Source organism: Sorex araneus, chromosome 11 (genome assembly GCF_027595985.1).
Source record: "Sorex araneus isolate mSorAra2 chromosome 11, mSorAra2.pri, whole genome shotgun sequence".
NCBI classification, from domain to species: Eukaryota; Metazoa; Chordata; class Mammalia; order Eulipotyphla; family Soricidae; genus Sorex; species Sorex araneus.
The window spans coordinates 23,773,692-23,799,753 of record NC_073312.1 but is presented as its reverse complement, the minus strand read 5'-3'; the positions used below and the strand labels follow the sequence as shown (position 1 = coordinate 23,799,753).

Genomic DNA, 26,062 nt, shown 5'->3' with positions numbered 1-26,062 from the left:
AGTACGGTGGGGAGGGCATTTACCTTGCAATCAGATGACCTGGGTTTGATCCCTGATATCCCATATGGTCCCCTGAGCATCACTGGGTGTGACAACCCCCCATATTTAAAAAAAAAAAGGTTTCCAAATGAGCAGCAGCCACCAGTTCTTTCAGAATCTACCATGTCCTGATTCCGGGGTGTTCCTGGCAGCGCCTGGCCCGGGTGCACTCCTCGTGTGGAGAGGGCTTGTACGTTGGAGAAGTTTAAGAATTCTGATTTCACTGCTTTGCGGGTGGCGCCCAAGAGTCTGAATTCCGAGCCAACGCAGCTCTGGGGAGGTCTGATAAGTTCTCGAAGGCTGCCCCGGTGCTCGTGCGGGGAGAGCGAGAGCTGCTGAGTGAAGCTTCCCCGGGCCCCCCGGTGCCCCTCATGCCCCGAGGTGAGGGCCGGGCCCTCGTGCCCTTAGCAAGCCGGGCTGCGGACCCTGTTTTCCAGCTGAAGAAAGGCAGCAGGCACCAGGCCGTCGTGCAGCACTTGGAGGAGTCCTTCGCTGTCGCCTCCTTGGCGGGGTCCGGCCACCTGGCAGCTTTCTCCCTGACCTCTCACCTCAACGACACCTTCCACTTCGACTCGGAGAAGCTGCAGGTGGGACAGGGGGTGTCCCTGACCCTCAAGACCACGCAGCCCGGAGTCACGGGCCTCCTCCTGGCCGTCGAGGGGCCGGCTGCCACGCGGACCCTGACCCAGCCCCGGAAGGACTCTGAGACGGTCGACGAAGACGAGGAACTGGACCCGGCTCTGGCCGCGAGCGCCGGGAAGCGGCACGCCCTGTCCATCGGGGATCTGGTCACGGGGACCGTGAAGTCGGTGAAGCCCACCCACGTGTTGGTGAGCCTGGAGGATGGCATCGTCGGCTCTCTGCACGCCTCCCACGTGCTGGATGACGTGCCGGCGGGCACAGTGCCCACCGCCAGGTTCAAAGTGGGGAAGAGAGTCAAGGTGCGAGTGATTGGCGGGCGAGACGTGAAGACGCACAGGTGCGGGGGCTCTGCCGGGTGTCCGTGGCGTCGGGGAGGGACAGGGAACAGGCAGGACGTCTCGGCTGCATGGGCTTCTCTTCGTTAGCAAAGATGTGGGCCAGAAATCCTTTGGCCTGCCCCCCCCTTTTTTTTAAACTTTTTATTAGTGAATCACCATGAAGTAGTTACAAGCTTATGAACTTTTGTGTTTGTGTTTCAGTCATACAGTGATCGTTTACCCATCCCTCCAGCAGTGCCCATTCTCCTCCATCAGTGTTCCCTGTATCCCTCCCACCACCCCACCCTGCCTCTTTGGCAGGGCATTCCCCCTTGTTCTCTCTCTGTTTGGGTCTTGTAGCTTGCAATAGAGGTATTGAGAGGCCACCATGCTCGGTCTATAGTCTACTTTGGTGGCGTGCCCCCTTTATAAATGGAGCATGAGCCTGGGGTCAGATGTAGGTTCGAGTTCCAGATTTGCAGTTTTCAAGCATGTGGCTGAGCTGAGTAGTCACTTAGCTCTCCGCATTAATTTTCCTGGTTTGTGAAGTGTCAGTCGTGACCGTGGTCGGGCCGTTGCAGAGCCCGAGAGAACGTTTCCTGCTCTGCCGGCCAGTCACTGCTCATTCTACAGCGGCGGCTGTTACAGTCCACCTCTGCCACCTACCTGTTTTTGTTTGGCTTTGGGGCCACACTAGGCTTCCTCCTGGCTCTGCCCTCAGGGACCACTCCCGGTGGGTCCGGGGGACCACATGGGGGTCCTGGGGACGATCAAACCCGTATCCACCATGTGAGGCACAAGCACCTCACCCACTGTTCTCTCTCCAGCCCCCTCTGCCTGTACCTTATTAGCACTCTCTTACTGTAAGTAAGTCTACATGAAATGAGTTATTGGAGCAGAAATTCTTGCTGTAAAGAGAAAAAGCAGAAAAGCAGAAGCCTGAGCTGGGGAGCTGCTCAGAGGGCCGGAACCGCAGGCTTCGAAGTCCAGGCACTGCACGGTCCTCTGAGTGTTACTGCGTATGCTTACCCCCTGTACCCCCAAAAAGGCGCAGTTTGGTCACAGTTCACATATCAATTTCTGTCGTTCACTCTGGGGTCTTCGGTCCAGTTACAGCTTAGGCCTTGTAGGTATGAGGGCCCATCTTTCATCCCCAGTACCCCCCCCCCCACACACAGAGATTATTTTGGGGGATCCGTATGAGTAAATCGCAAAAATGAGTGAAGCCCGCCCTTGAGCAGTGAAAATGAGGAGTGAGGCTGCCCGCCCTTGAGCAGTGAGGGTGAGGATGGAGACCCTCAGACCTGACCACTGGTGGGTGGCCTGGCAGGGGACCAGCTGGGTTTTTCACCTTAGTTCGGTGGGGAGGGGAGAGAAATTCTGATCTCAGGGTTATGGGTGACAGAACAGGAGGGTTGATTTGACTTTGCTTTTTTTCCAGGTACCTCCCAATAAGCCACCCCAGATTCATTCGAGCGGTCCCAGAGCTGAGTGTTCGGCCAAGGTGAGAGGACCGGCAGCAGCCTGGGCTCATGGGCGGGGAGAGCGCTGGACTCGAGTTAGGAGCTGAGTTCCAATCCCGGTTCTGCCGGAGCTAGTCCAGTACTGCGCTCTGTCCAGTGTGCCTTCCTCTCTGGTCGGGATAATCGGCTCATGCACTCAGAAGGGGGCTCTGTGAAAACAAGTGGAGAGCTGGGTTCAGAGTGTTCAGAGGCTGAGTTCCGTTCCTTAGCCACCCGTCCACCAGGGAGGGGCCTTACTGTCGCCTCCACAGCGTGACTGTAGTGAATAAGTCTGTGATGAACTTGGATGTGCCAGTACTCTTACATCTTTTGGGTTTTGGTTTTTCGGCGGTGCCGAGGGATCACTCCTGGCAATGCTGAGAATCAAACCCTGGCCATCTGTGTGCATTGCTCCTGGTGGGTTCAGGGGACCAAGTGGAGTGCTGGAATCGAATCCGGGTCTACCCATCGGCTGTGCTCTCCAGCCCCTACAGTTTTTTTAATGCCAAAGATTGGTTCTTTTGCCTGTATTGTGAACAGGGTAGGGTGCTTGCCCTGCACGCTGCCCACTTGGGTTCGATTCTTGGGATTCCATATGGTCCCCTGCACACCGCCAGGTGGAATTCCTGAGTGTAGGGCCAGGGGTAACCCCTGAGTATGTATGTACATTGCTGGGTGTGGCCCCCCCAAAAAAACAAACAGTGTGTGTGTGTGTGTGTGTGTGTGTGTGTTGAGCCCTGTACTCTCACTGGTCCGTAGCCGCTTGGGGGAGATGATTCTGACTCTGCTTTTCCTTCCCTCTCCCGGCCCGTGCCCGCAGTGACCTGGAGAAGGACGGCTGCGCCACTCTCAACACTGACTCCGTCAGCCCCCTGGAGAAGCTCCAGCAGTACCAGGCAGGTCAGACCGTGACCTGCTTCTTGAGGAAGGTGAGTCGTGCCTGAGAGTCCTGCGATTTGAGTCCAGCCTCCTTTCAGAGGCGGTGGGGAGCCGCTGAGGCCAGTGCTTTCGCGTTTGGCTGGATTCTGGGTTTGCTACTGTGCCGCTTTGTGGGAGATGATCTAGACAGTTCTGGTCTGGAGCTAAATGCGTGTTCACAGAACAGCTGGCAGCTCAGTTCAGCTTCTCTGCGTAGGCCAGTGGAAAGCAGATACAAGTGGAAGGAGATACAGTATTGTGTTTTCAGTTCTTTTGGTGGTGTTGCTTATGTGTTGGGGCCACACCAGTGCTACTCTGGACTTATTCCTGGCGCTGCACTCAGGGATCACTCCTGGCAGGCTTGAGGGACCACCTGGCATGCTGGGGGTCGAACCGGGGTTGGTTGCAGGCAAGGCCAGCGCCCTACCCACTGTGCTGTCACTCTGGCCTTGGGTTTTAAATTCTTGCCTTTTAAGAAGTTCAGTGCACAGCAGTGTCATTGCCACCTTTTGTGTTTTGGGGCCCACACCCAGTGGTGCTCAGGGCTTACTCCTGGCTCTGCACTCCGACATCACTCCTGGCAGTGCTTGAGGGACCCTCAGGAGTGCCGGGGAATTAAAGCTGCATCAGCCAGGTGCAAGGCAGGTGTTCTACCCTCTGTGCTCTCTCTGGTCCCCAAATCAGCTTGTTCACCCCAAGTTGTAAGGGCAGAGTCACTGTGAGCAGTTAGGGCCGGGGAGACCCGGGGGAGTAGCTCCCCTCGGGCGTGTCTCTGCTCTTGGTCCGCCGAGTCACCAGTTGCAGGAGGAAGTTCATGAGCCCCAGCCGCATTGGAGTGTGACCTCAGGCTCTTCAGGCTCTGACCTCGTGCACTTTGGCGCCAGTCACCCCGAAGTCCTCTTTACCTTTCACCTTTGTTTCGCCCACGAGTGCTGCTGTTCTGTTGCCCCGCACACCTGAGCTTCCCCCTTCCCCATCCTGGACTCCCAAGGCACCGGTGCTCCCTGCCCACGGGACTGTTTGTAAACTGCAAAGCCCTGGAGAACAGGGCCTTGTCTTTATTGCTGCGATACCCTGCACGTCTTGCTGCTGGACGAATGTCTTGAATTGTCTTAAAAGTTGGGGGCCGGGGGCGCGGTAGTAGGTTTGTTTAGGGCAGCAGTAATGGATCCAGGAATGACGTGAGCTTTGGGGCTAGTCAGCAGTTGCTGGGCTCGCAGGAGTCTCTGAACGTCCCTGGGTTTGACCTCAGTGTGGAAGGACACCTCTGAGACCCCACGGGGGGGGACACCTGGTGCTCATCCTGCCGAGCCCCAGTGAGACTCAGAGCCGGGGTGTGGCCTCAGGCAGGGCAGGGCCAGTGGGGCGATGCAGGGTGAGGGCCCTTGAGCCCTGTAATTGTCGGGGAGTCTTATTTCCAGCCCTGTGATTTTTGGGGAGCAGAAGCGATGCTTATCTGCCCCATTCCGTCGCGCCTCCTGTTCTCCTCCTAGTTCAACACGGTCAAGAAATGGCTCGAGGTGGAGATCACGCCCGACCTCCGGGGGAGAATCCCCCTGCTGCTCACCTCTCTCAGCTTGAAGGTGGGTGTGCTGGAGGTCTTGGGGTGCTCAGGGGGCCGCAGGGGACGGCTGCTTCCCTGGGGAGCGGCGCGGAGGCTGTTCTGACACAGACCTCGTGCTGTGGGAGAGAACTTTCTCCCAGGATCAGAGCAATGCTCTTCTCCCTCCAGGTCCTGAAACACCCAGATAAGACGTTCCGGATCGGCCAGGCCCTGAAGGCCACTGTGGTTGGCGCCGACTCCTCCAGGGCCTTCTTGTGTCTCTCACTCATAGGTGGGGCGGGGCGGGGGCGGGGGCAGGGCGGGCCGAGGGGTGCCGTGGGGGCTGGGGGCCCCCGGGAACCCTAGCATGGTTGTGCCTCCTTGGACCAGTTCTCCCTTGGGACTCATCTCTGTGTCCCTCTGCTGCTGACTCCTCCCCTTGTCCTTGTCCCCTCTGGCCTTGGGGCTCTGCTGTGGTCCCCAGGGTGCTGCTTTGACACTCAGCCACACTCCAGCCCTCCTGGCCATTTCCCCCCTGGCCGTTTCCCCAGACCCGTTTCCTTCTGCTCCCAGGTCCTCACAGGCTGGAGGAAGGGGACGTGGCCATGGGCCGGGTGGTGAAGGTGACGCCCACGGAGGGGCTGACCGTCTCCTTCCCCTTCGGGAGGACGGGGAGCGTCAGCATCTTCCATGTGAGCGACGCCTACCTGGAGACGCCCCTGGAGGGCTTCACGCCCCAGCAGATTGTCAGGTAGGCCCCAAGCGCGTCCTCGGTCCAGCTGCTGAGAAAAAAACCCTACAATGAGTGCGCGATTTTTGTGAGAGAAAATAATGCCGTGAACTCCCCCCTCTTTCTCCAGGCACCTTCTGTGAGCTTCGTAGTTTGTCTCTTGAAGACAGGAGGTGTACCCAGGCTTCGTTTTCTCTTACAAAATACTGTTTTAAGTACAGGGTTTTACTATACTTTTCTGTTCTGTAACTTTCCTTGCAATGATTTCTCATGGATATTTTCTTTTTCCCCTGCGTATTTGTTTAAATCTACCTTGTTCTTTTTTCTTACTTGATACGTAAAATTTTTATTCTGTTTTATTTGGGGCTGTACCTGGCAGTGCTTAGGGCTGAACTCCTGGCTCTGCACTCAGGCATCAACCCTGGTGGACCCGGGGGCCATATGAGGTTCCGGGAATTGAACCGGGGTCGGCCGCATTGCAGGGCAAGGGCCCTACCCACTGTGCTGTCTCTCTGGCCCCTCTGCATTCATCTTTTTAATTGGAAACGAAAACATTGTCTATAGGGAAGCAATTCTCTGCAAAGAGGTGGCTGTGAGCTTTTGCCAGGAGAGGTGAGCTCTATTGCATTCAGGTACACAGAAATGGGAGCTGCCTCCATGTCGGGTACAGCGGATTGGTCACCTGAGTCTGCTGAATCTGTCATGCCGAGGAGGGAGCTTTCGGCTTACGTGCTCCGGAGTTCCGGAAGGCGGTCGACAAACAAAGGCGCGGAGAACTGAAAAGCAGACTTAGACCCCTCCCCTCCCCCCAGGTTTCCCAGCCTCAGTCTCAGCGCCTGAGCACAGCTGAGCTGCGTGAATCCACCCGGGGTGCCAGGATTCAGAGTCGGGGTTAGGGCTACTGTTGCGGCTTTACCTTGGGAGTGGCACATAGGACTCGGAGCAAAACGCTCTTCAGTATGTTTCATTCAGGGGCCGGAGCGATAGCACATCGGGTAGGGCGTTTGCCTTGTACGCGGCCGACCCAGGTTCGATCCCCGGCATCCCATATGGTCCCCCAAGCACTGCCAGGGGTAATTCCTGTGCATTGCTGGGTGTGACCCAAAAAGGAAAAAAAAAAAAAAACAGTATGTTTCCTTCAGACCAGACTCAGCCCTTCACCTGTCAGAGAAAGCCGCTCCCCTGAGGTCCCTCCCATCAGAGGAGCAGCAGCCGGGCCCGGGGGAGGCGGGGCCGCTTTTTCACTGGGGTCTTTGCTCCTGGGAATTCTGATGGCAGCTTTGGGCCACTTGTTGCTGTTTTAGAGCAGATGTTTGGAATGTCTGGAATCCCAACTGGAAAGCAAACCCTGCTTTCCTTCGGGAGCTGCCCCGCTGGGCTCGGCGCTCCGTCAGATCAGACACTGCCAGCCAGGCAGGTCTTCCAGAAGCTTCCATGTTTCCTCTTGGTTTCTTCTCCCAGCACCTTTATTGGGTGGGAAGGGTAGGTAGTGTTCTTCCCACTCCGCCGACCAGGAAGCGGAGGCCCAGAGCTGTGTCCGGAGGCCCTGAATCTCACGCTCCTTCTCCTTGTGCCAGGGAAACTGAGGCCTGTTGTGTTGAGGCGCCTTTTCTCCTCATCCGCTCTCGTTCCAGGTGTTATGTCCTGTCCACGGCGGGCCCTGAGTTGACATTGTCGCTGCGATCATCCAGGTGGCTGTGGGGTGTGCTGGGAGAGGGCAGGGGTGGGCGCGCCTGGGCTGAAGAGAGGCGCCGCACCTCTGCCGTGAAGCTTGGGCTCCCCACACTGCCCTGTCTGTCCACTCTGTACCCGGCCCCATTTTTACCTGGAAAAAAAGCTGGGGACATGAGGATTTCTGGAAGAATCTTTCGGCTCTGGCTCATTTCCCCAGGGACAGGTGCCGATGTCCACGTGTGGGAGTTCAGGGTTGCGAGGCGGTGGCCCTGAGGCGGGAGGGGCTCACCCCCGGGGGTTCCACAGTGGGGGTGAGTGTGGCTGTCTCTAAGGCCCGGCTGCGGGTTTGCGGGGAGCAGCGTTCCCCGAGAGCTGATGGGGCTCGGGAGAGCAGCCTGGGCTGTGGGGGGAGCAGGAAGGGGATCAGGGCGTGCGTTTGTGAACCTCTTCCTTCCTTCAGGACAAACCCAGAGACCAAGAGCAAAGTGGCAGATCCCGAGATCAACTCCACCCAGGACCTCCAGAAGGGGCAGCTCCTGAGGGGCTACGTGAAGGCCGTGCAGCCCCAGGGCGTGCTCCTGAGGTGAGTTGAGGGGCCTCCCGCCTCGAGGCTGCCTGCCAGCGCACCCCTCCGCCAGCCTCTCTGAGGGGAAAGACTCAGGTAGTGCCCGCGTTAGCCCCGTCCACCCCAGCACACACACACCTCCAGACACGGCCAGGAGAGACCCCAGAGCACAGTCAGGAAAAAGCCTTGAGCACAAACGGGTGTGGGTCCCCCTCCCCACCAAAGAGGAAAACACCAAAAAATAAAACCCAAAATGTCTTTGACTCAAATGTTTTCAGACATTCTTTGTCATTTTAATTCGGTGTTCTTGGACCAGTGATACGGCGGCGTGTCAGTGAAAACCTGCAAAGCCACCCGGCAGCACAGCTCTCCCTGCTGGCTGCTGCTCCCCGGCTTCGTTTTCTTTTGTTCTGTGGAGAGGGCGACTCCCCAGCCCGGCTCTGGGGCCCTGGGGCCCCTCCTGGGGACACATGGCTCGGCGTGGACGCCCCACAGTTCAGTGCTCTGTCCCGCCATGCAGTGCTGCTCGGGTGCGTGTATGCCTGAGGCTCGGACCCGGGGCCTAGCGCACGTCCTTCGAGCCATGTCCCTGCCCATTGTCCCATGTTTCCTTACGTCTTCCCAGAGCTTGGTGACTTCTGTGTTGTGTTCCCGTGTGGGCCGAAAGGCGTCTCTGAGGCACATCTTGGTTATGTTCCCTACCCTGCTGGGCCCCAAGAACGAAAGATCCTAGCCCCAGTTGGGGTCACTGGGCAGGAGGCGGCCCTGGGCTGGGTCAGGACTACTGTCTTTATGGCCTCGGGTCTCTCTCCTGTCAGCCTGGGGCCGTCCGTGGTGGGTTTGGCCCAGCACCCACACGTCTCCCAGCACAGCCCGTCGCACACGGAACTGTATCACCAACACCTTCCGGAAGGGAAGCTGCTCACAGCCAGGGTCCTGAGGTAGGTGGCGGTCTCGCCCTCCCCCACCACCTTCCTTGGGAGGCCGGCGGGGGCTGGAGGGAACAGCCTGGGTGGAGGTGGGCGTCCTGTCCGGGTGAGCAGGGCCCCACCTGACTGGTGCCTCTGCCTCAGCCCCTAAAGCAGCCGGCGAGACTCTCCTCCCTGCAGTTCCCGTTAGGGAGGTGGCGAGGGGCTGTCACAGCTGCAGATAAGGCAGACTCTTCTGAGCACTGTTCCCGACGGGGGTGGGGTGGAGAGGGGGCGGCCCGCGCTGGCCTGGACAGGCGCCCGGCTGCTCCCTCCTTGACCCTTGCTCTGCCCGCGTAGCCTGAATCACCAGAAGGGCCAGGTGGGCCTGTCCCTGCTGCCCCGTGACACCGGGAAGCCCGACGTGTGCCCAGCCGCCCCGGGCGTGCCGCTGCCCGGGGCGCAGGAGAGGGAGCAGAGCGGAGGGGACCCGGAGCAGAGAACCCCCAAGAGGAAAAAGAAGCAGCGGCCCAGCAAGGAGGAGAAGGAGCCCCCAGAACCGCAGGCGCGGGCGCGGGCGCGGGGCAAGCGGGGGTGCCCGGAGCCCGAGGAGCAGCAGGTACGTCCCTCGGAGGGAGGGCACGGCTCGGCAGCCAGCTTCTAATTAAGTCTTAATTATCGATTCCCAGTCGTGAAGGTGACGAGTTCTCATTTGCTTGTGGGAGTTGACACTTAGGGAAAGCTTAATACTGATGTTTTATTTGTAATTATTTTTTGGCTTTGAGGCCACACCCAGGGGTGCTCGTGGCTAAAGCCTGGCTCTGTGCTCAGGGATCACAGCTGGCGGGCTCAGGGGACCTTTTGGGATGCTGGGGATGGAACCTGGCTCAGCCACTTGCAAGGCAAGCGCCCTCCCAGCTGTTCCATTGCTCTGGCCCCTGCTAATGTTTGTTTTTATCTAAATGACAGTAGAACACAGTTCTTGTAAGGACATTCCTACAGGGGAAAACCACACGTGCGGAGGGTCCCGGCGGGCCTGCTAGGGAAGCAGCCTCCAGCGGTTGGTACAGTTGGTGCTGCCACGGTGCCGCATGTCTTTAACTTGAGTCTAACTCAAAACTGGTTGGCGGGCACATTGTAAGCAGCGGTGTGAATGGTGGCTAGAGGGGAGTGTTTTGGCTTATGATTGAAATGAATGAAATAAACGTATTAATCTTTAAAGCAGAGAGAGTAATCAAAGTGGCTGCATATCAGCTTTGCATGCACGGGGTGGGCAGGGTTTGACCCCCAGTACCACACGGTCCCCCGGAACAGCCAGGAGTGGCCTCTAAGCACTGAATCAGAGGTCGCCCCTCAGCACTGCCGGGTTTGGCTCCAAAGCCAGCCAGAGGCTTTGCCTTTTCCTGGCTGAGGAGGCCGGGCCCTGGGGTGCCACTCACCGGCCCCCACCTTCGCAGGAAGCAGTGATGAAGAAGCAGAAGAAAGCGGCTCCGGCCGAGGAGGAGGACAGCGGAGTGGACGTGTACTACCGGGAGGGGGACGAGGAGGAGAGCAGTGCGCCCCAGGTGAGGGGGAGCGGGAGGCCCCCAGGTGCCCTGTGCCCAGGGACCCTCGCCCTGCCCAGAGAGGGCTACAGGAGAGAGCTCTTGACTGTCCATGGGGAGCTGAGTGGACTCGGGGCTAGAGGGGGCCAGAGCCTTCCTGAGCATGCACACGTGCTCTGTGTGTGTGTGTGTGTGTGTGTGTGTGTGTGTGTGTGTCTGTCTGTCTGTCTGTCTGTCTGTCTGTCTGTCTGTCTGTCTGTGCATGTGTGGATATGTGGTTATGAGCCATGTTCACACAGAAACTGTGTTACAGTGGAGTGTCCAGTGTGCTGGGCTGTGGCCTGGCCCTGGTGTCTGGGGCTGGCAGGGGACCCGCCTGCCGAGCCCAGGGCTCCCTTCACGCCCCTCTGGTACCGCAGGAGAAGCCGGCCAGGCCTGCAGAGGTGCCCCGGCTACAGCTGGCCACTGGCTTCCTGTGGGATGTGGGGCTGGACTCGCTGACCCCAGCCCTGCCGCCCCGAGCAGAGAGCTCCGACAGCGAGGAGGAGGCAGAGCCGCGGCCGGCCACGGTAACGTGTTGGCGGGGACCCCTGCGTGCTCTGGCCCGGGCGCCCGGCGGGGCAGATGCCTCACTCTGCCTCCCCGCAGCAGCAGAAGAGCAAGAAGGAGCGGGCGCTGGAGAGGCGGCAGGCGGAGAAGGAGCTGGCGCGCCTGGAGGACGCGCTCATGGACCCCGGCCGGCAGCCCGAGAGCGCCGACGACTTCGACCGCCTGGTGCTCAGCTCCCCCAACAGCTCCATCCTGTGGGTGCAATACATGGCCTTCCACCTGCAGGCCACGGAGATCGAGAAGGCCCGGGCCGTGGCCGAGAGGGCGCTTAAGACCATCTCGTTCAGGTCTCTGCCTCGGGCGGGCTTCCCCGGGGAGGGCCCCGGGCTCCCGCTGGGTCTGCTGGGTGTGCACTAGGCGTGTGCATACACACAGCTTTGGGGGCCACATCCAGCTGTGTTCTGGACGTGGGGGCTGCTCCTGATGTGTGGGACCGTGTGGTGCCAGGGATGGGACCCGGGGCTCCCGCCTTGGTCCTTTGAATCTCTCTGTAGCCTCACCTGTTGTCTTAGGGTTCCCGTGGGAGGGGCCACTGGTTTCGGGAAGCAGGCCCGAGAGACAGCCCGCCGCGGCCGGTCCCCAGGCAGACGGGGGTTTTCTGAAGGCACGTGGCCAGGGAGAGCTCCTCCGCCTTATTCTTGGCCCCGTGGGGCGCCAGAGCACTGGCACACTGGCACTTGGCTGCTTGGTGGACGCTCTTCCCAGGAGCGGAGCGGAGTGGAGGGCCCTGGCCCCCCCTGCCCCGCCCTGGCCAGCTGCCCCGGGGCCCGGAGCCACGTCCCGCCGCTCACGCGCTGACTTCTCCAGGGAGGAGCAGGAGAAGCTGAACGTGTGGGTGGCTCTGCTGAACCTGGAGAACATGTACGGCTCTCGGGAGGCCCTGGAGAAGGTGTTCGAGCGGGCCGTGCAGTACAACGAGCCTCTCAAAGTCTTCTTCCACCTGGCCGACATCTACACCAAGTCGGAGAAGTTCCAGGTCTGGCGCGGCAGAGGAGAGGGGCCCGGGGCCATGGAGGCTGAGCCCGGCTTCCCGGCTCCGGCCTGACCCCCTGGGAAAGCGAAGGCACACCAGGCTGCTGGGGACCCCCAGCCCAGGGCCCGCCCCCGTGTGGTGGTTAGGGAGGAGGGGGATGTAGCCACAGCAGGGCCCGTGCTCAGATGTTTGTGCCACTTCCCGGCCCGCTGTTCTTGGGGCCTGGTGACACAGGGGGGTCCCCGTCCTGGGGGGGTCCCCGAGGGCACCCGTCTCCCTGCGCCTGTGCCTGCTGCCCGTCCCGTCATCCTCTCACCCTCTTTCACCTGCCTCATCTGTCCCCGCAGGAAGCCGGGGACCTGTACAACCGGATGCTGAAGCGATTCCGGCAGGAGAAAAACGTCTGGATCAAATATGGGGGCTTTCTGCTGCGGAGGGGCCAGGCCGGGGCCAGCCACCGCACCATGCAGCGCGCCCTGGAGTGCCTGCCCGCCAAGGAGCGTGAGTGCCGCTCCCCTGCCTGGGCGCCAGATCGGGGTCCTCTCCCCTGCGGGATCACAGAGCCCTGCCTCGCTGGTGCTCTGTTCGTCTGGTGTCGTGAAGAGCCCGAGGCGGGGAGGGGGCGGCCTGCTCGCCTTGTCTGAGCGTTCGTCCTCCTCTCCCGGCAGACGTGGATGTGATTGTCAAGTTCGCCCAGCTCGAGTTCCAGCTGGGGGACGCCGAGCGGGCCAAGGCCATGTTCGAGAACACGCTGAGCACGTACCCGAAGCGCACAGACGTCTGGTCGGTCTACATCGACATGACCATCAAGCACGGCAGCCAGAAGGACGTGCGGTGAGTGGGCGACCAGTGGGGCCTTGGCTCGGTGGGGGGCATTCTTCCCGCAGCCCCCGACCCTCTCTGCTCCCCCATCCTCGGACACCCAGGTGCCATCTGCTTTTCCAGCTTCCCCTCTCGCTCCCTGCACCGTTCACAGCCCCGGTGTGGGAGTCGGGGCATTCGGGTCTCTCTGATGTCCCCCAGCTCTGGTGCTCACCATCGGGAACAGGCCCAGGCCTCATCTCCCGGGTGTCGCCGTTTCCCACAGGCCAGGAGGGTGAGCGGGTGTAGGGGTGTCTAGACAGAGCGTTACTCCCAGCTCGTCTCTCACTTCCTGTCCCTGTCTTGGGCCTGTTCTCCTTTAGCCTCTCGGGTCTGGGGGCAGAGCGATAACACAGTGGGGAGGGCGCTTGCCTTGTTCCATGGGTTCCGTGCCCGTCATCCTGCATGGTCCCCTGAGCCTTGCCCGGAGTCATTCCTGAGCCCAGGGCCAGGAGGAGCCCCCGGTCACCCTCAGTGACCCTTGATCTGGCCACTCACCTGGGGAAGGGGAGCAGTGAGCTCTCTCCCACCCCCGGGGCCATGGAGGGGCAGTGTTTTTATTCTTTCTTTGGGTGCTCGGGGGTTTGAGGGGCCCACTGGAGGGGTGCTCAGGCACCATGTGCTGGGAACCAACGCTGTACTATTTCCTGGTCCCCACAATGGCTAAAATTAAACCTTTAATTTTAGGCCAGGGTGTGTGTATGTGTAGTGGCTAAAATTAAACCTTTAATTTTAGGCCAGGGTGTGTGTGTGTGTGTGTGTGTGTGTGTGTGTGTGTGTGTATTTTGCTTTTTGGGTCACACCTGGTGATACTCAGGGGTTACTCCTGGATCATGCACTCAGGAATTACTCCTGGCAGTTCTGGAAGTACTCCTGGGGACCATATGTGATGCCGGGGATTGAACCCGGGTCATCCGGGTACAAGGCAAACGCCCTACCTGCTGTGCTATCGCTCCAGCCCCCAGATTGTCTCTTATCGGGTTTTATTTTATTTTTTTAGGGCAGATGGTCTGTTATTTGGGGTGGTTTATTATGTGGGTGCAGGATCATCAGTGCTGTCGAGGCAGGCGCCCCCCCTGCCCTGCCATGGGTCCCGCCGAGGGCGTCTTTAATGCTGACATAGTAGGAGTGGCCACAGCGCGGCCTGGTACCCAGAGCCTCGAGGCCAACGCTGCCACCTCTTCCCCACAGGGACATCTTCGAGCGGGTCATTCACCTGAGCCTGGCCCCCAAGCGCATGAAATTCTTCTTCAAGCGCTACCTGGACTACGAGAAGCAGCACGGCACCGAGACGGCCGTGCAGGCCGTGAAGGCCAAGGCGCTGGAGTACGTGGAGGCCCGGAGCGCCGTGCCAGAGGACTGAGCCGGGGGCCGGCGGACTTAAGGGGGCTTCCTGGAGGCACCCCGGGGAGACCCCGGCGGGGTCAGAATGAATTCTGTCTTTTTTGCACACGCGTCAGTTTGTTGTTGTTCCCTCTCCGAGGCCCCCCCGCGCTCCCGGAGCAGCTGCCTGTGTCCCGGGTGGAGGCGCAGGTTGGGGTCTGAACCCCGACTGGGATCTGAGTCGTGCCAGGGGCCATCCCTGGCGGTGCCTCGGCCCAGCGTGGTGCCTGGGCCCTTGTGTCGGGGCTATAAGGTGGGGCCAGGACGGGCATCCTGAAGGGGACATGGGGAGCGGCCCCTGGGAGCAGGGCCAGGGTGTGGTTGTTTCAGAAAAGCTGGACACGTCTCCCCTGGGGACCCTCCCTGAAGAGCAGCCTGGGGCCAGTCTCCCTGCTGGGGGCTGCAGGGCGTGGGCCCGTGGTATAGCCCCAGTTTTGTCTTTGGGCAGGGCTGCCAGCTCTGTGGGAGGGGACAGGAGAGGGAGGACTCTGCCACGCCCACACCTCCCTGCTCCCCGCAACCCTCCAGCTGGGGTTCCCTGTGGGTTCCCTGCTCAAGCCAGGTCAGTCACAGCTGAGGCCAGCCAGCTGCCCAGGGCTTGAGGCATTGAAACGTTTCCATTCCCTGGTGCCAGGTCCAAGCTTTCGGGACATTCACTCTGGGAGTGACCAGGGACTTCCTGGTGGTGGAGTGGGCAGCCCGGCTGATGTAGGGCTATGTGGTGCGGGCCCTGCTCAGCGCTGGTCCAGGAGCGAGTGGACCTGAGAGGACGGGACCTTCCGGCTCTGGGGAGCTGAGCTGCCCCACGAGGGAGGCTCCGTGGCCCCCAGAGCAGGTCTCACGCCCACTGTGGGGACACCTGTGTCCTCACCCTCCGTACAGCCCTGTCAAGGGAGACGGGATTTCAGCTGGCGACAGTGTGCCAGTGTGATCATGGACACCATGCTGACTGTTTCTCCTAAAACAAGCTTTATCCGAGTTTCAGAGCACAAAACACACAGTGCACATCACGGCCACTTCCCAGCAGGCCACTGAGCCACTGGACACAGATTTACCGCCCAATGTCCCCCAGAGCCCACTGCGGTGTCACTGTCCCCGCGTGACGGCTGGTGCCGCCCAGCCTGGCAGCCCCCTCAGTAAGCCTGAAACTGTCAGAGTGAGGCTGGTCCCGGGGGGGGGCTCTTTCTTCAACAGCTGCTGCCCAGATGCTGGCAGCAGAAAGGGACTTTGGGGTGGGGCCATGTCCGGCTGTGCTGGGAGTCACTCCTGGTGATGCTCGGGGAAGGCTGGCGCTGGGGTTGCATCCAGGGCTCCCGCCTGCAATGCCTAAGCTCAGCCGGGCAAGCCATTGCCCCATACTGCGGGCGTTTCTTCAGGTCCACAGGCCCGTCCTTCAGGGAGCCACACCCCGGGCCTCTGCGACTCACTCTCCCCCCAGACGCAGTTCAGGGGGCGTTGGGGCCTCAGGGGGCCAGCAGGGCCATCTCCATGTCGGGGGCCGTGCCTTTCCCACTCAGACCCTGGGCCCACTTGTGCAGGCGGCTGTAGAGGGGGAGGCCCAGGTTCTCCCGGTACAGGTAGACGCCGGTGATGGCGTTCCACTGTGGCCGCGGCTGTGTGCCCTGGACGGGGAACTTGGCCACCAGCTCCTCGTCCTCCTTGTTGAGCGCCACGAAGCCGAAGAAGCGCTGCACGTTGCTGGCTGCCAGCACGCGTGAGTGCACCTCGGCCGTGTGCTGGAAGAGCTGGTCCTCGTTGGCGCGGTAGCGGGCCCAGTAGGCCTCCTGGCGGTAGCTGAGCGGCGAGCAGTAGTGCTTGAGGCACTTGGTCAGGAACACCAGGATGGCCACCGAGCCGATGAGCAGCCACCCGAAGAGCTGGTCAGAGAAAGGGCGGCTGAGGAGGGCTGCAGCGGCCAGGGTGGGGCTGACCCTCCGCACCCCAGCCGGCTGGCCCGGACTCCCCGGCTGAAGGAGAAGCTGGCATGCCCAGCGCGACTCGGTCCCTCTGCTCCCGGGCACAGGCGCTTGCTTCGACTGAAGATTCCTGCTGCCTCCCCAGGGCTTCCTGCATCTCAGCCACCAAGTCTGGCTCAGACTGCCAGGCTCGGTCCCGTGCCACCTCCCGAGACCCTCTGAGCGCTCCCCCATGCCTGCGTCCTCCTCACCCTCACAACCCTGTTGGAAAATCGCCTCAGTTTGTCTCAAAGGCTCCCTGGGGTGGGTGTCCCTCCATTCGGCCACTCTGAGTATTTGACCAGGGTCCGAGGGATGTGGTGCTGCCTGAACCCTGTGGAGCTGGGGGTGGCCAGGCTTCCCGGTGACGCCTGGGTCCCACTCAGCAATGCTTGGGGAGCCTCCAGGGTTGTACCTGGAAGCGCTCAGGGACCATGTGCCAGGTTGAACCAGATTAGGCTGGGTGCACACCAGGCTTGGGCCTTAGCCTGTACCATCCCCAACCCCAACTGGTGTTTGCCATGTCCCGAGACTAGGTCAGTGCCTCCTTGCCGCTCCCCGGCCTCCTCTCTGCCCCTTCAGCCTCCACCCGGCTGCTTCCTTTCCGGGATCCCTCTGCTGCTCGGAGCGAAGCCAAGGCTGAAGGTAGGAGGGAGCAGGCGATGAATTTCTCAGAAGCAGTAGGACCAAGATGGGCTCTAAAGTAGCGGGTCTCTGCGATGGAGCTGTGTGGGTTGGCAGGTGGAGAGAGCCGGAAGCCTGGGTTCTTAATGCCCAGCCGGGGCCCACAAGCAGGGGAGACTGTGGGCGGGCATGAGAGGCTGGAGAGCTGCTGCAAAGCTGCACCATCACCGGCCCTACCGGAGCCCAGGGCCCGGGAAAGGGCCCCTTTGTGCTGCAGACACGGGCCCCGTGAGACCCACTGGCACAGGTTGGTGGCCCAGGAGAGAGGTGCCAGCAGGAACTAGGGCTGCAGTCAGCTGCAAGAAGACTCCCTCAAACTCTTCCCTTGACAACACCCTAGCAACAGACTCTTATCTGCATGGGAAACCTCAAGCCAGGGCAGTTTGGGGAACTTTGCGGGAGCAAGGGGGGACCTCCCCGCCAGGGCCAGCTGCACCCCATTGGAGTGTGAGTTCCTTTCTTTTACCTTTGGGCTTCCTCAGCTCTCTCCCCTCTGCTCATGTTCCCTTCTGAATGCCTGACACTCTTCCTCTCTCCCTCTTTCTTACTCCCTCCCCCTCCCCTAACTAAAACTATCATACTTAAGGTCAAGGGAGAGGACTGGGCTGCAAGGACTTAGTTGGGAAAATGACTCAGCAACAGGCACTTTCCTTGATGCTGAGCCTTTGGTCCCACTCCCCAGCAATGCAAATTGAACAAAACTTGAAATGATTCTTGTCCCACTAAGAATCTTGCTTATTGGTTGCCGCTAATACGTGACTCAGAGTCTGGAGTCTTCCTGAGGATCAGTTCCCGCATGGGCACTGAGCCGCCCGCCCCCTCCCAGGGAAGGGATGAACATCCCTCAGCACAGCCTTACCTGAGACTCATACTTGAGCCTGCGGCTCACCTCCTCCCGGAAGCTGGACAGATTGGCAGGGCTCTCCCCACAAGGGAACCTGGCCAGAATCTCCGTGGCGTGAGAGCGAGGGAAGCTCTCGTCCCCGGCCGTGAGCGAGGACGGGTCCACAAACTCGCTGAGTGCGCAGACGTAGGCCTCCCCGCGCAGCAGGGAGATGACCGACCAGGTGACAGGGGCCACGGCTGCGCGGCCCACGATGGAGCTCAGGAGCAGGAAGGTGGGGGCGGCCGAGCAGTTCTTGGCCCTGCGGTACTGGCACTCGGTCACCAGGTTCCAGGTCTGGTTGTTGAGGATGATGCTGACGAGGAAGAGCACCAAGGCGGGCACCCCGATGGCCGTCAGCCCGTACAGGTAGTTCCGGGCGGGTGCACACGGGCAGTGGAAGGCCACCACGGAGAAGAGCTCCTGGCTGCCCACGGTGCCCAGGGCCACCAGCCCATTGAAGATCATCACATCCTTGCTCTTGAAGAAGAGCGACAGGAAGCGGAAGTTCTCGGCGAGGAGGGCGGCCATGGTGTCGGGCAGGGGCTGCACTAGGAGGAAGCGTGGGCTGGCGGGTGCCTGGCGGCTGGGCTGGGCTGGACCATCACTGTCACTGTGGTGGCTGCTGGGCACCTCCTGTAGGACAGCAGGAGGTAGAAGGGTGTCTGCTCTGAACCCGACCCCCAGGGCCAGCTGCTGGGGTCAGGCGGACCAGGAAGCAGCCCCAGGGCCTGGGGGCAGTGATGGTGGCCCGCATCCTACTCAGCCATCATTCCTCATCCTCGGGACCCCTCAGTGGGCTGTCAGCCCCCAGACTTGAGGAGAAGGGTAGTGGCCCCAGGGTGGCCTCTCAGGGGCAGAGCTGTGGGCCCTCCTCCTGGATGCTCAGACCTCCTGGCTTCCACCAGCTTCTTCCTGGGGGCCGAGGAGGGCCCGTGGCCTGCCAGCAGCGACAGGACTCTCACTTCCCTTCGGACTGCGGGTTGGGTCCAGGCAGTGGTCTGTTGGGCCAGTGTCCTGATGTGGGAGGGGACCTGTGCCCCCGATGGGGGGAGACGTCCCTGTGCTATCCGCCCACTCAGGCATCTCCTCTGGGCCCCTGTCCTCTCAGGGCAGTGGAAGGGCCAGGGAGGGAGTGCAGAGGCCTGTCCATGGCCATCTATATCTGTCACCTGCTGTGCCCATGGTGATACTCAGAGAGGAACACAAAGGGGTCATGCTCCCTTTGTGAAGAGGAGGAAATGCCCCCAGGAAGTTTTGGAGCCTGGGGTGGAGGATGTGGCCCAAGGCAGAGCTCAGGCCTCTTCCCTGTGAAGACTGGGTTCAGCACCCTCCCCTGCAAACTGCAAACATGGAGGTGCCCGGCAGGACTCTTGAGCAGGATCTCAGGAGGCCTGGGCCAAGCGAATTTCCATCTTGCCACTTGTTGCTGGCCTTGCTCTCTGCTCACCCACAGGTCCTGGAGAACCTTCTCTCCCCTGATTTCCTCTTCCGACTCGGCAGCCCTGACCACCACACCCTGGGCTCAGCCCCCACAGCCTGCCAGTGACAGGAAGTCTGGGCCCTAGGACACAGGTTTCTCTGGGGTTCACTCCCCAGGCACCGCCCACAGGGCTGAGCCGGGCCCAGGGTGTGGCCTGTCTCCCCATCATTCTCTCCATCTCTGTGAGTTAAAGCCACAGTCCTCAGGCAGGGGCTGGGTTGGTGTGAGGGGTGCGGGCAGCAGACAGGTGGGGCATCTGCCCAGTATCACCCCAGGGCCCCCCCCTCTATATGTGCCCCTTCTGCAAGCTGTCAAGACTTCCAGGCCAAGTTTGCTTGGTACCAGGAGCTAGGGGTCAGGGCGAGCGGGGGAGAGGAGAGGAGAGGTGAGGGGAGAGATCTGACCCCCACCTGGAGGGATCCTGGCTCGTTCCTGCTCCCCAGGAAGGGAGTTTGTGGGGACGCGGGAGCAGGCGCCAGCCCTCTCTCGCCTCTGCCCTTCTTGGCTTTAAGGTTCCCGTGAGCGCAGACTCTGGGTGCAAAGTGCCCAAATAGGGCTCCAGAGTCCTGGCCATGAAGAAGCGGGTGATCTGAGGAGGGACCCGGCCGCCTTCTGAGACTGCAGCCGGGCCAGGGAGGGGCACCCCAGACTCTGCCAACAACTACAGGAGGGATGGGAGACTGGGAGACTGGAGTGGGGACCAGCCCCACTCTGCCCGGGGAAACTCACACCCAGGGCTGGCGCCTTGCTTACCCAGAGCAGCTGCGGGGCTCAGGCGTGCGGCTTTGTCCTCTCTGGGCTCCAGGACAAGAGGCTCGCTGGGGTGGGGGCTGCAGGCGCTGCCCTCCGCCTTCCTGCTTTGCTTCTGTGCTGGAGCCTGATGACTTCAGAAAGTTTCAGTCCGGAAAGAGGAGGGCCGGCTGGTCTGAGCGCGCATGTCAGCCCCGCAGTAGGAAGCTGCAGAGCAAGGGGCGGGGAGGAGCTGGGAGCAGGGGGGCAGGAGGGAGGGATTGGGCACTCTGCTGCCTGCAGGGCTGACTCTCAGGTCACCTTCCCAAGGCTTGACCCCCACCTCGCACAGCTGCCCCAGCTGGGAAGGGAGGGAGAAGGCAGCATCCCCTCTCCCCTCCCTCCCGCCCTGGCTGGCTCATCTTCCTGGGCAGCCCCACCCCCGCCTCAGCTAACTCGAGTGCTGCTTCAGACCTCGGTGGAGGGGGCTGTACAGTGGATAGGACACTTGTCTTGCATGGGGCCAACCTGCCAGGAGTCATCCCTGAACACAGAGCCAGGATACGCCCTGGGCCATGCTAGGTGATGCCCGAAGATGAAAAACAAAACAAAACAAAAAAAATCTAGGGTGGAGGGAAAACAAACAAAAGCCAGCACTCCGGGCCTGGGAGCTGTGTGATGGCTGGAAGAAATGGAGCACAGGTTCTGCAGGAGTCCTGGGGTCCGGTCCTCAGCGCTGCTCACCCTGCAGGATTCCACAAGCATCTCCTGGAGCCTCCCCTGAGCACCAAGCCAGAAGTAAACCCTGAGCACCACTGGTGCAGCCTCTTCCCCCTCAAAGTAACCAAAGGAAAAGTAGAGCCCAGATCTCAGGAGTGCTGGGAGGGGAACTTCAGCATGTGGGGACCCTGAGCTCTGAGGGCGTCAGTGAAAGAAGTTGGAGCAGGGTGTTATCTTTTGCTCTTTTGCCCACACCCGGCTGACTCCTTGCCTTTTTTTTGGTTCAGGGGTCACCCCTCGCATATGTGGTCCAAGGTGTCAAACCCCGGTCAGCCACACGCTAATCTTAGAGCCCTGCCCGCTTTACTATCTCTCCAGCCAGTGTTTGCTTATTTATTTATTTATTTTACAATTTTTAGATATTTTATTTTCATAAACTAGTTCACAATAGTTTATTGCAGATAATATTCAAAGACCAATCCCACCACCGAGTTACCTTCCCACCACAAGAAGAGTGTGTATGAAGTTTGTTGTATTTCATTCTGGAGCCATTTAAGCACGAATATAAAAGAATACAAGCAAGTATGTTAAAACGAAACAAACGTGTGCTACTTTTGGTATATAAGTGAGTTAGAGTATAAGAGGTCTTGGACCACATTAGGAAATTTGGCGACTCTCTCTTCCAGGAGCTTTAGTCTGTAGTCTCTGGGTCTCGGCCATTGATGAGATTACATGGCACGTGGCGGGGACGGGGGCAGTTCAGTTTGTGGGTGTCACTGCCAAGCTACTGGAAGACTGGGGAGCTGGGGGAGGAGTCCCATTTCCGATTGGAGCACGCTTAGAGATCTGTGTCACAGGTTTCCACATACCTGGGTTTTCCTGCCAGTTCCCACTAGGGTTAGGCTCGTCAGAGTGTGTGGAGAGGGGCCCTGAGCATGGCGGCAGTTGGGTTCTGGAGGTTTTTGGCTACCGGGATTCTGCTTGGGGCTGTGCTCGGGAGTCACTCCCAGGTGATCTTTGGGCAAACTTGGGGCTGGGGTTGCATCCAGGGCTCCTGCCTGCGTAGCCTGAGCTCAGCCTGGTGAGCCATTGCCCCACACTGCTGGCGTTCCATCAGGCCCACAGGCCTGTCCTTCAGGGGCGGCCAGGTCCGCTGCCCTCTCCTCCACACCCTATACCGCTGAACCTCATTCTTCCTCCAGAGCCGGTGGTTTGTGAGAAAGGGTGGTGCTGCAAGGGTCGGGGGTTGGGCTGTCAGCAAGATGGGGCTGAGGATAGAGAAGTGGGGTCATATTGAACTCCTCATCGATGCCAGAATGCTCGATGGCCCACTTGTGCAGGTGGCTGTAGGGGGGAATTTCAGGCTTCTCCTGATACTTGGAGCTGTCAGTGATTTTGTCCCATGGTAGACTCCGCTGTGTACCTTGCTTTGGGAAGTTGGCAATCAGTGCCCGTTCCCTGTGACTGAGCTGCACGAAGCCGAAGAACTGCTTCACGTTTTTGGCTGCCAGCGCGAGCGAGTGCGCCTCGGCCGTGCGTCGCAAGAGCTGCTCCTCATTGGCGAGGTAGTGGGCCATGTAGGCCTCCTGGTCGGAGCTGAGCTTCGAGCTGCAGGCCTTGAGACACTTGATCAGGAACACCACCACGGCCACTGTGCAGAGGAGCACCCACCCTAATAGCTGAGACACAGAGGGCGGGTCAAGGAAAGGGGCAGCTGAGGGGTTCAGAAGTGGCCGGAGTGGAGCCGGCCCTCAGCACCCCCCAGCCAGCCGGCTCTGCATCGTCCGGCTGCAAATTCTGCCCCTGAAGGAGAAACCAGCATTCCCAGCGGGATTCCATCCCTCTGCCCTCACTCTGGCACCTGCTCTGTGCTTAGACTTTGCAGACCCCTGCTGCCTTCCTCTCCCCCCACCCCAGGGCCTCCTTCCACATCTCAGCCTCCAAGTCTGGCTCAGACAGAGAGGCTCAGTCCCATGCCACCTCGGGGAAGCCTTCAGAGACCCACTGGGAGCCCCTACATGCCTGCTTCCTCCTCACCCTCACTATCTTATAGGAAAATTACCTCATGCTTGTCTCAAAGGCTCCCTGGGGTGGGTGTCCATCCATTTGGCCCTGTACAGCTCTGAGCAACGGAATCCCATTCCTGTGTCTCCACACCCATCTCTTGGGCTGCTCACGCTCCCCTCTACTGTAGCTTTGTGTGTGTGTGTGTGTGTGTGTGTGTGTGTGTCTGTGTGAGAGTGTGTGTGTTTGTGTGTGTGTGTGTGTGTTGAACCCGGGTCACTGGTGATACTTCAGCTAACCTGGCTCACAATTTAGCCTTAGGGCCTGAGGGATGTGGTGCTGCCCAAACCCTGCAGGGTAGGGGATGACCAAGTTTCCCCAGTGACGCCTGGGACACACCCAGTGATGCTTGGGAGCCTCCAGGGCTGTCCTTGGCAGTGCTCGGGGGATACTGTGGTGCCAGATTGAACGAGATTGGGCTGGGTGCACACCAGGCTTGCACCCTGGCCCCTGTACTATCCCCAGCCCCAACTGGTGTTTGCCATGTCCCGACACTAGGTCAGTGACACCTTGATGCTCCCGAGCATCCTCTCTGACCTTTAAGCTCCACCAGGCACCTTCCTTTACTCTGCCCTTCATTCATTAATTTATTTATTTATCCCTCTGCTGCCTCAGAGCAAAGCCAAGGTGAAGGTAGGAGGGAGCAGGAGACAATTTCTCAGAGGCAATAGGACCAAGATGGGATCTAAAGCAGCAGTTTCTGCCACAGACAGACCTGTCGTGTCGGCACGTGGGGTCAGATGCCTCACTTCTCACTGCCCGACTGGGGCCCGCGGGCAGGGGAGACTGTGGGCGGGCATGAGAGGCTGGAGAGCTGCTTCAAAGCTGCAGCATCACCGGCCCTACCGGAGCCCAGGGCCCGGGAAAGGGCCCCTTTGTGGTGCAGACACGGGCCCCGTGAGACCCGGCTGGCACAGGTGGTGGCCCAGGAGAGAGGTGCCAGCAGGAACTAGGGCTGTGATGAGCTGCAAGAAGACTCCCCCAACCTCTGCCCTTGACAAGACCCTAACCACAGACTAATTTGTTCTGTTTTCTCTTTTGCTTTTTGAGTCACACCCGCGGTGCCCAGGGGACCATATGGGATGCCCAATTCAGGTCTGCCGTGTGCAAGGCCAGCACCCTCACTGCTGTACTAACACACTGGCCCCCCACTACAGACTCTTATCTGCATGGAAAACCTCAAGTCGGGGCAGTTTGGGGAACTTTGTGAGCCAACGGGGAGCCTCCCCGACTGGGCAGCCGCATCCCAGCCTCTGTGTGTAAATCCACTTTTACCTTGGGGCATCCCCCACTCTCTCCCCTCTGCTCCTGTTCCCTTTGAAACCCTGGCTGTTTCCCTCCCTCTTCCTCTCTCCCCCTTCCCTAACTAAAACTATTGGAGTTAAGTTTTAAGCATTCATGGGGTCTGCTGGGTTTCACCAAAACCCAATACATCAAAATTCTTATCTGGAGGGGCTGGGAAAGACTTTGGCAATAGAGCACTTTCCTTGCATGTGTGAGTCCGGTTTCCACCCCAGCACTGCAGAAATGAACAAATCTCTCTTATTTGAAATGTGAAACTGCTTCTTATCACACTAAGAATCTTGCTTAATGGCTGCCACAGGTTACGGGAACCCAGAATCTGGATGGGCACTGAGCCCCCGCCCCCTCCCAGGGAAGGGATGAGCATCCCTCATAGGCAAAGCCTTACCTGAGACTCATAGTTGAGCCTGCAGCTCACCTCCTCCCGGAAGCTGGACAGGTTGTCAGGGCTCTCCCCGCAAGGGAACCTGGCCAGGATCTGCGTGGCGTGGGAGAGAGGGAAGCTCTCGTTCTCAGCCGTGAGCGAGGACGGGTCCACAAACTCGCTTAATGCGCAGACGTAGGCCTCCCCGCGCAGCAGGGAAATGACCAACCAGGTAAGGGGCGCCACAACAGTGCGAACCCCGATAGAATATAGGAGGATGAAGAAAATGATGCATGAGCGTTTCTTGGTCCTGAAGCCCCGGCACTCGTTAACCAGGTTCCTGGTTTGGTTGTTGAGGATGATGCTGATGAAGAAAAACACCAAGGCGGGTATCCCGATAGCCATCATCCCGTACCAGAAGTTCTGAACTGGTTCACAAGGGCACTGGAAGGCCAACAAGGAGAAGAGCTCCTGGCCCCCCGTGGTGCCCAGAGCCACCAGCCCATTTAATGTCACCAAAGCCTTGCTCCTGAAAATGTCTTTCAGGAAGTCGGCGATGGGTTTAGCCATGGTGTCGGGGCAGGGGCTGCACTAGGAGGAAGTGCGGGCTGGCAGGCACCTTGCCGCAGGGCCAAGCTGGTCACTCCGGTGTTAGCTGGGCACCTCCTGTAGGACAGCAGGAGACAGAAGAATGTTGCTCTGAACCCAAACCCCAGGGCAGCCCCTGGGGTCAGGCTGACAAGGGGGCAGTGATGGTGGCCCGCATCCTACTCAGCCATCATTCCTCATCCTCGGGACCCCTCAGTGGGCTGTCAGCCCCCAGACTCTCGGAGAAGGGGCAGTGGCCCAGGGTGGCCTCTCAGGGGCAGAGCTGTGGGCCCTCCTCCTCGGATGCTCAGACCTCCTGGCTTCCACCACCTTCTTCCTGGGGGCTGAGGAGGGCCCCATGGCCTGCCAGCAGCGACAGGACGCTCACTTCCCTTCGGACTGCTGGTTGGGTCTGGGCAGTAGTCTGTTGGGCCAGTGTCCTGATATGGGAGGGGACCTGTGCTCCCGATGGAGGGAGGTGACCCTGTGCTGTGGAGTGGCGCTGGGGAGAGTCCCGGGCACATTTGCCCTCCTGGGGGCCTCAGGTGGGCTCCGGGCTCCCACCCACTCTGGCATCTCCTCTGGGCCCCTGTCCTCTCAGGGAGGCAGGAGGGCCAGGGAGGGAGTGCAGAGGCCTGGCCATGGCCCCCGCATCTCTCTCCTGCCGGGGCTCCAGAGTGACTGTCAGAGAGGGCAGAAGGGGTCATGTTCCCCTTTGTGAAGAGCAGGAAATACTCCCAGGGAGTTCTGGAGCCTGGGGTGGGGGATGAGGCCCAAGGCAGAGCTCAGGCCTCTTCCCTGTGAAGACTGGGTTCAGCACCCTCCCCTGCAAACTGCAAATATGGAGGTGCCCGGCAGGACTCTTGAGCAGCATCTCAGGAGCCTTGGGTGGAGGGGTGAAGTGAATTTTCCATCTCGCCAGTCTCTGCTGACCTTATTCTTTGCTCACCCGTAGGCCCTAAGGAACCTTCTCTCCTCCAATTTCTCTTCCCAACTCGGCAGCCCTGAGCACCAGACCCTGGGCCCAGGCCCCCCAGCCTGCCAGCGACAGGAAATCTCGGCCCCTGGACCCAGGGTTCTCT

The 26,062-nt window shown here is 60.1% G+C and overlaps 3 protein-coding genes across 4 annotated transcripts in view; 1 reads left to right on the top strand and 2 right to left on the bottom strand.

Annotated features, from left to right (window-relative positions):
- The window catches only part of PDCD11 (programmed cell death 11), a 34,203-nt gene extending 19,923 nt beyond the window's left edge, over window positions 1-14,280 (top strand). Inside the window, exons 20-36 of one of the 2 annotated variants that reach the window (XM_055118767.1) lie at window positions 477-1,018; window positions 2,440-2,502; window positions 3,321-3,429; window positions 4,912-5,001; window positions 5,151-5,253; window positions 5,535-5,712; window positions 7,326-7,382; window positions 7,826-7,948; window positions 8,749-8,871; window positions 9,199-9,457; window positions 10,296-10,403; window positions 10,802-10,951; window positions 11,034-11,278; window positions 11,799-11,967; window positions 12,312-12,465; window positions 12,633-12,798; window positions 14,017-14,280. In XM_055118767.1, the coding sequence (XP_054974742.1) occupies window positions 477-1,018; window positions 2,440-2,502; window positions 3,321-3,429; window positions 4,912-5,001; window positions 5,151-5,253; window positions 5,535-5,712; window positions 7,326-7,382; window positions 7,826-7,948; window positions 8,749-8,871; window positions 9,199-9,457; window positions 10,296-10,403; window positions 10,802-10,951; window positions 11,034-11,278; window positions 11,799-11,967; window positions 12,312-12,465; window positions 12,633-12,798; window positions 14,017-14,188 (2,811 nt within the window). In that variant the 3' untranslated portion in view covers window positions 14,189-14,280. Of the gene's footprint in view, window positions 1-476; window positions 1,019-2,439; window positions 2,503-3,320; window positions 3,430-4,911; window positions 5,002-5,150; window positions 5,254-5,534; window positions 5,713-7,325; window positions 7,383-7,825; window positions 7,949-8,748; window positions 8,872-9,198; window positions 9,458-10,295; window positions 10,404-10,801; window positions 10,952-11,030; window positions 11,279-11,798; window positions 11,968-12,311; window positions 12,466-12,632; window positions 12,799-14,016 lie in introns of both variants that reach the window. The other variant, XM_055118766.1, reaches the window with a different exon arrangement.
- Window positions 14,281-15,171: 891 nt separating this feature from the next.
- Window positions 15,172-19,995, bottom strand: LOC105943275 (calcium homeostasis modulator protein 2). The gene is made up of 3 exons (XM_055118770.1): window positions 19,967-19,995; window positions 17,707-18,366; window positions 15,172-16,085 (listed from the first exon to the last, which is right to left on the bottom strand). Exons 2-3 carry the CDS (start codon window positions 18,259-18,261, stop codon window positions 15,672-15,674), a joined length of 969 nt encoding a protein of 322 aa, XP_054974745.1. The 5' UTR covers window positions 18,262-18,366; window positions 19,967-19,995; the 3' UTR covers window positions 15,172-15,671.
- A 1,854-nt stretch (window positions 19,996-21,849) lies between these two features.
- On the bottom strand, window positions 21,850-24,962 carry LOC101557040 (calcium homeostasis modulator protein 2-like). Its single transcript, XM_055119214.1, has 2 exons — window positions 24,417-24,962; window positions 21,850-22,341 (listed from the first exon to the last, which is right to left on the bottom strand). Exons 1-2 carry the CDS (start codon window positions 24,960-24,962, stop codon window positions 21,850-21,852), a joined length of 1,038 nt encoding a protein of 345 aa, XP_054975189.1.
- Between the last annotated feature and the right edge of the window lie 1,100 nt (window positions 24,963-26,062).

Coding starts and splice junctions, on each gene's coding strand:
- LOC105943275 (XM_055118770.1), bottom strand. CDS start 18,261: ATGGCCGCCCTCCTCGCCGAGAACTTCCGCTTCCTGTCGCTCTTCTTC. Junction 16,086..17,706: donor GGCTCAAGTATGAGTCTCAG/GTAAGGCTGTGC, acceptor TTCTCTGACCAG/CTCTTCGGGTGGCTGCTCAT.
- LOC101557040 (XM_055119214.1), bottom strand. CDS start 24,962: ATGGCTAAACCCATCGCCGACTTCCTGAAAGACATTTTCAGGAGCAAG. Junction 22,342..24,416: donor GGCTCAACTATGAGTCTCAG/GTAAGGCTTTGC, acceptor TCTGTGTCTCAG/CTATTAGGGTGGGTGCTCCT.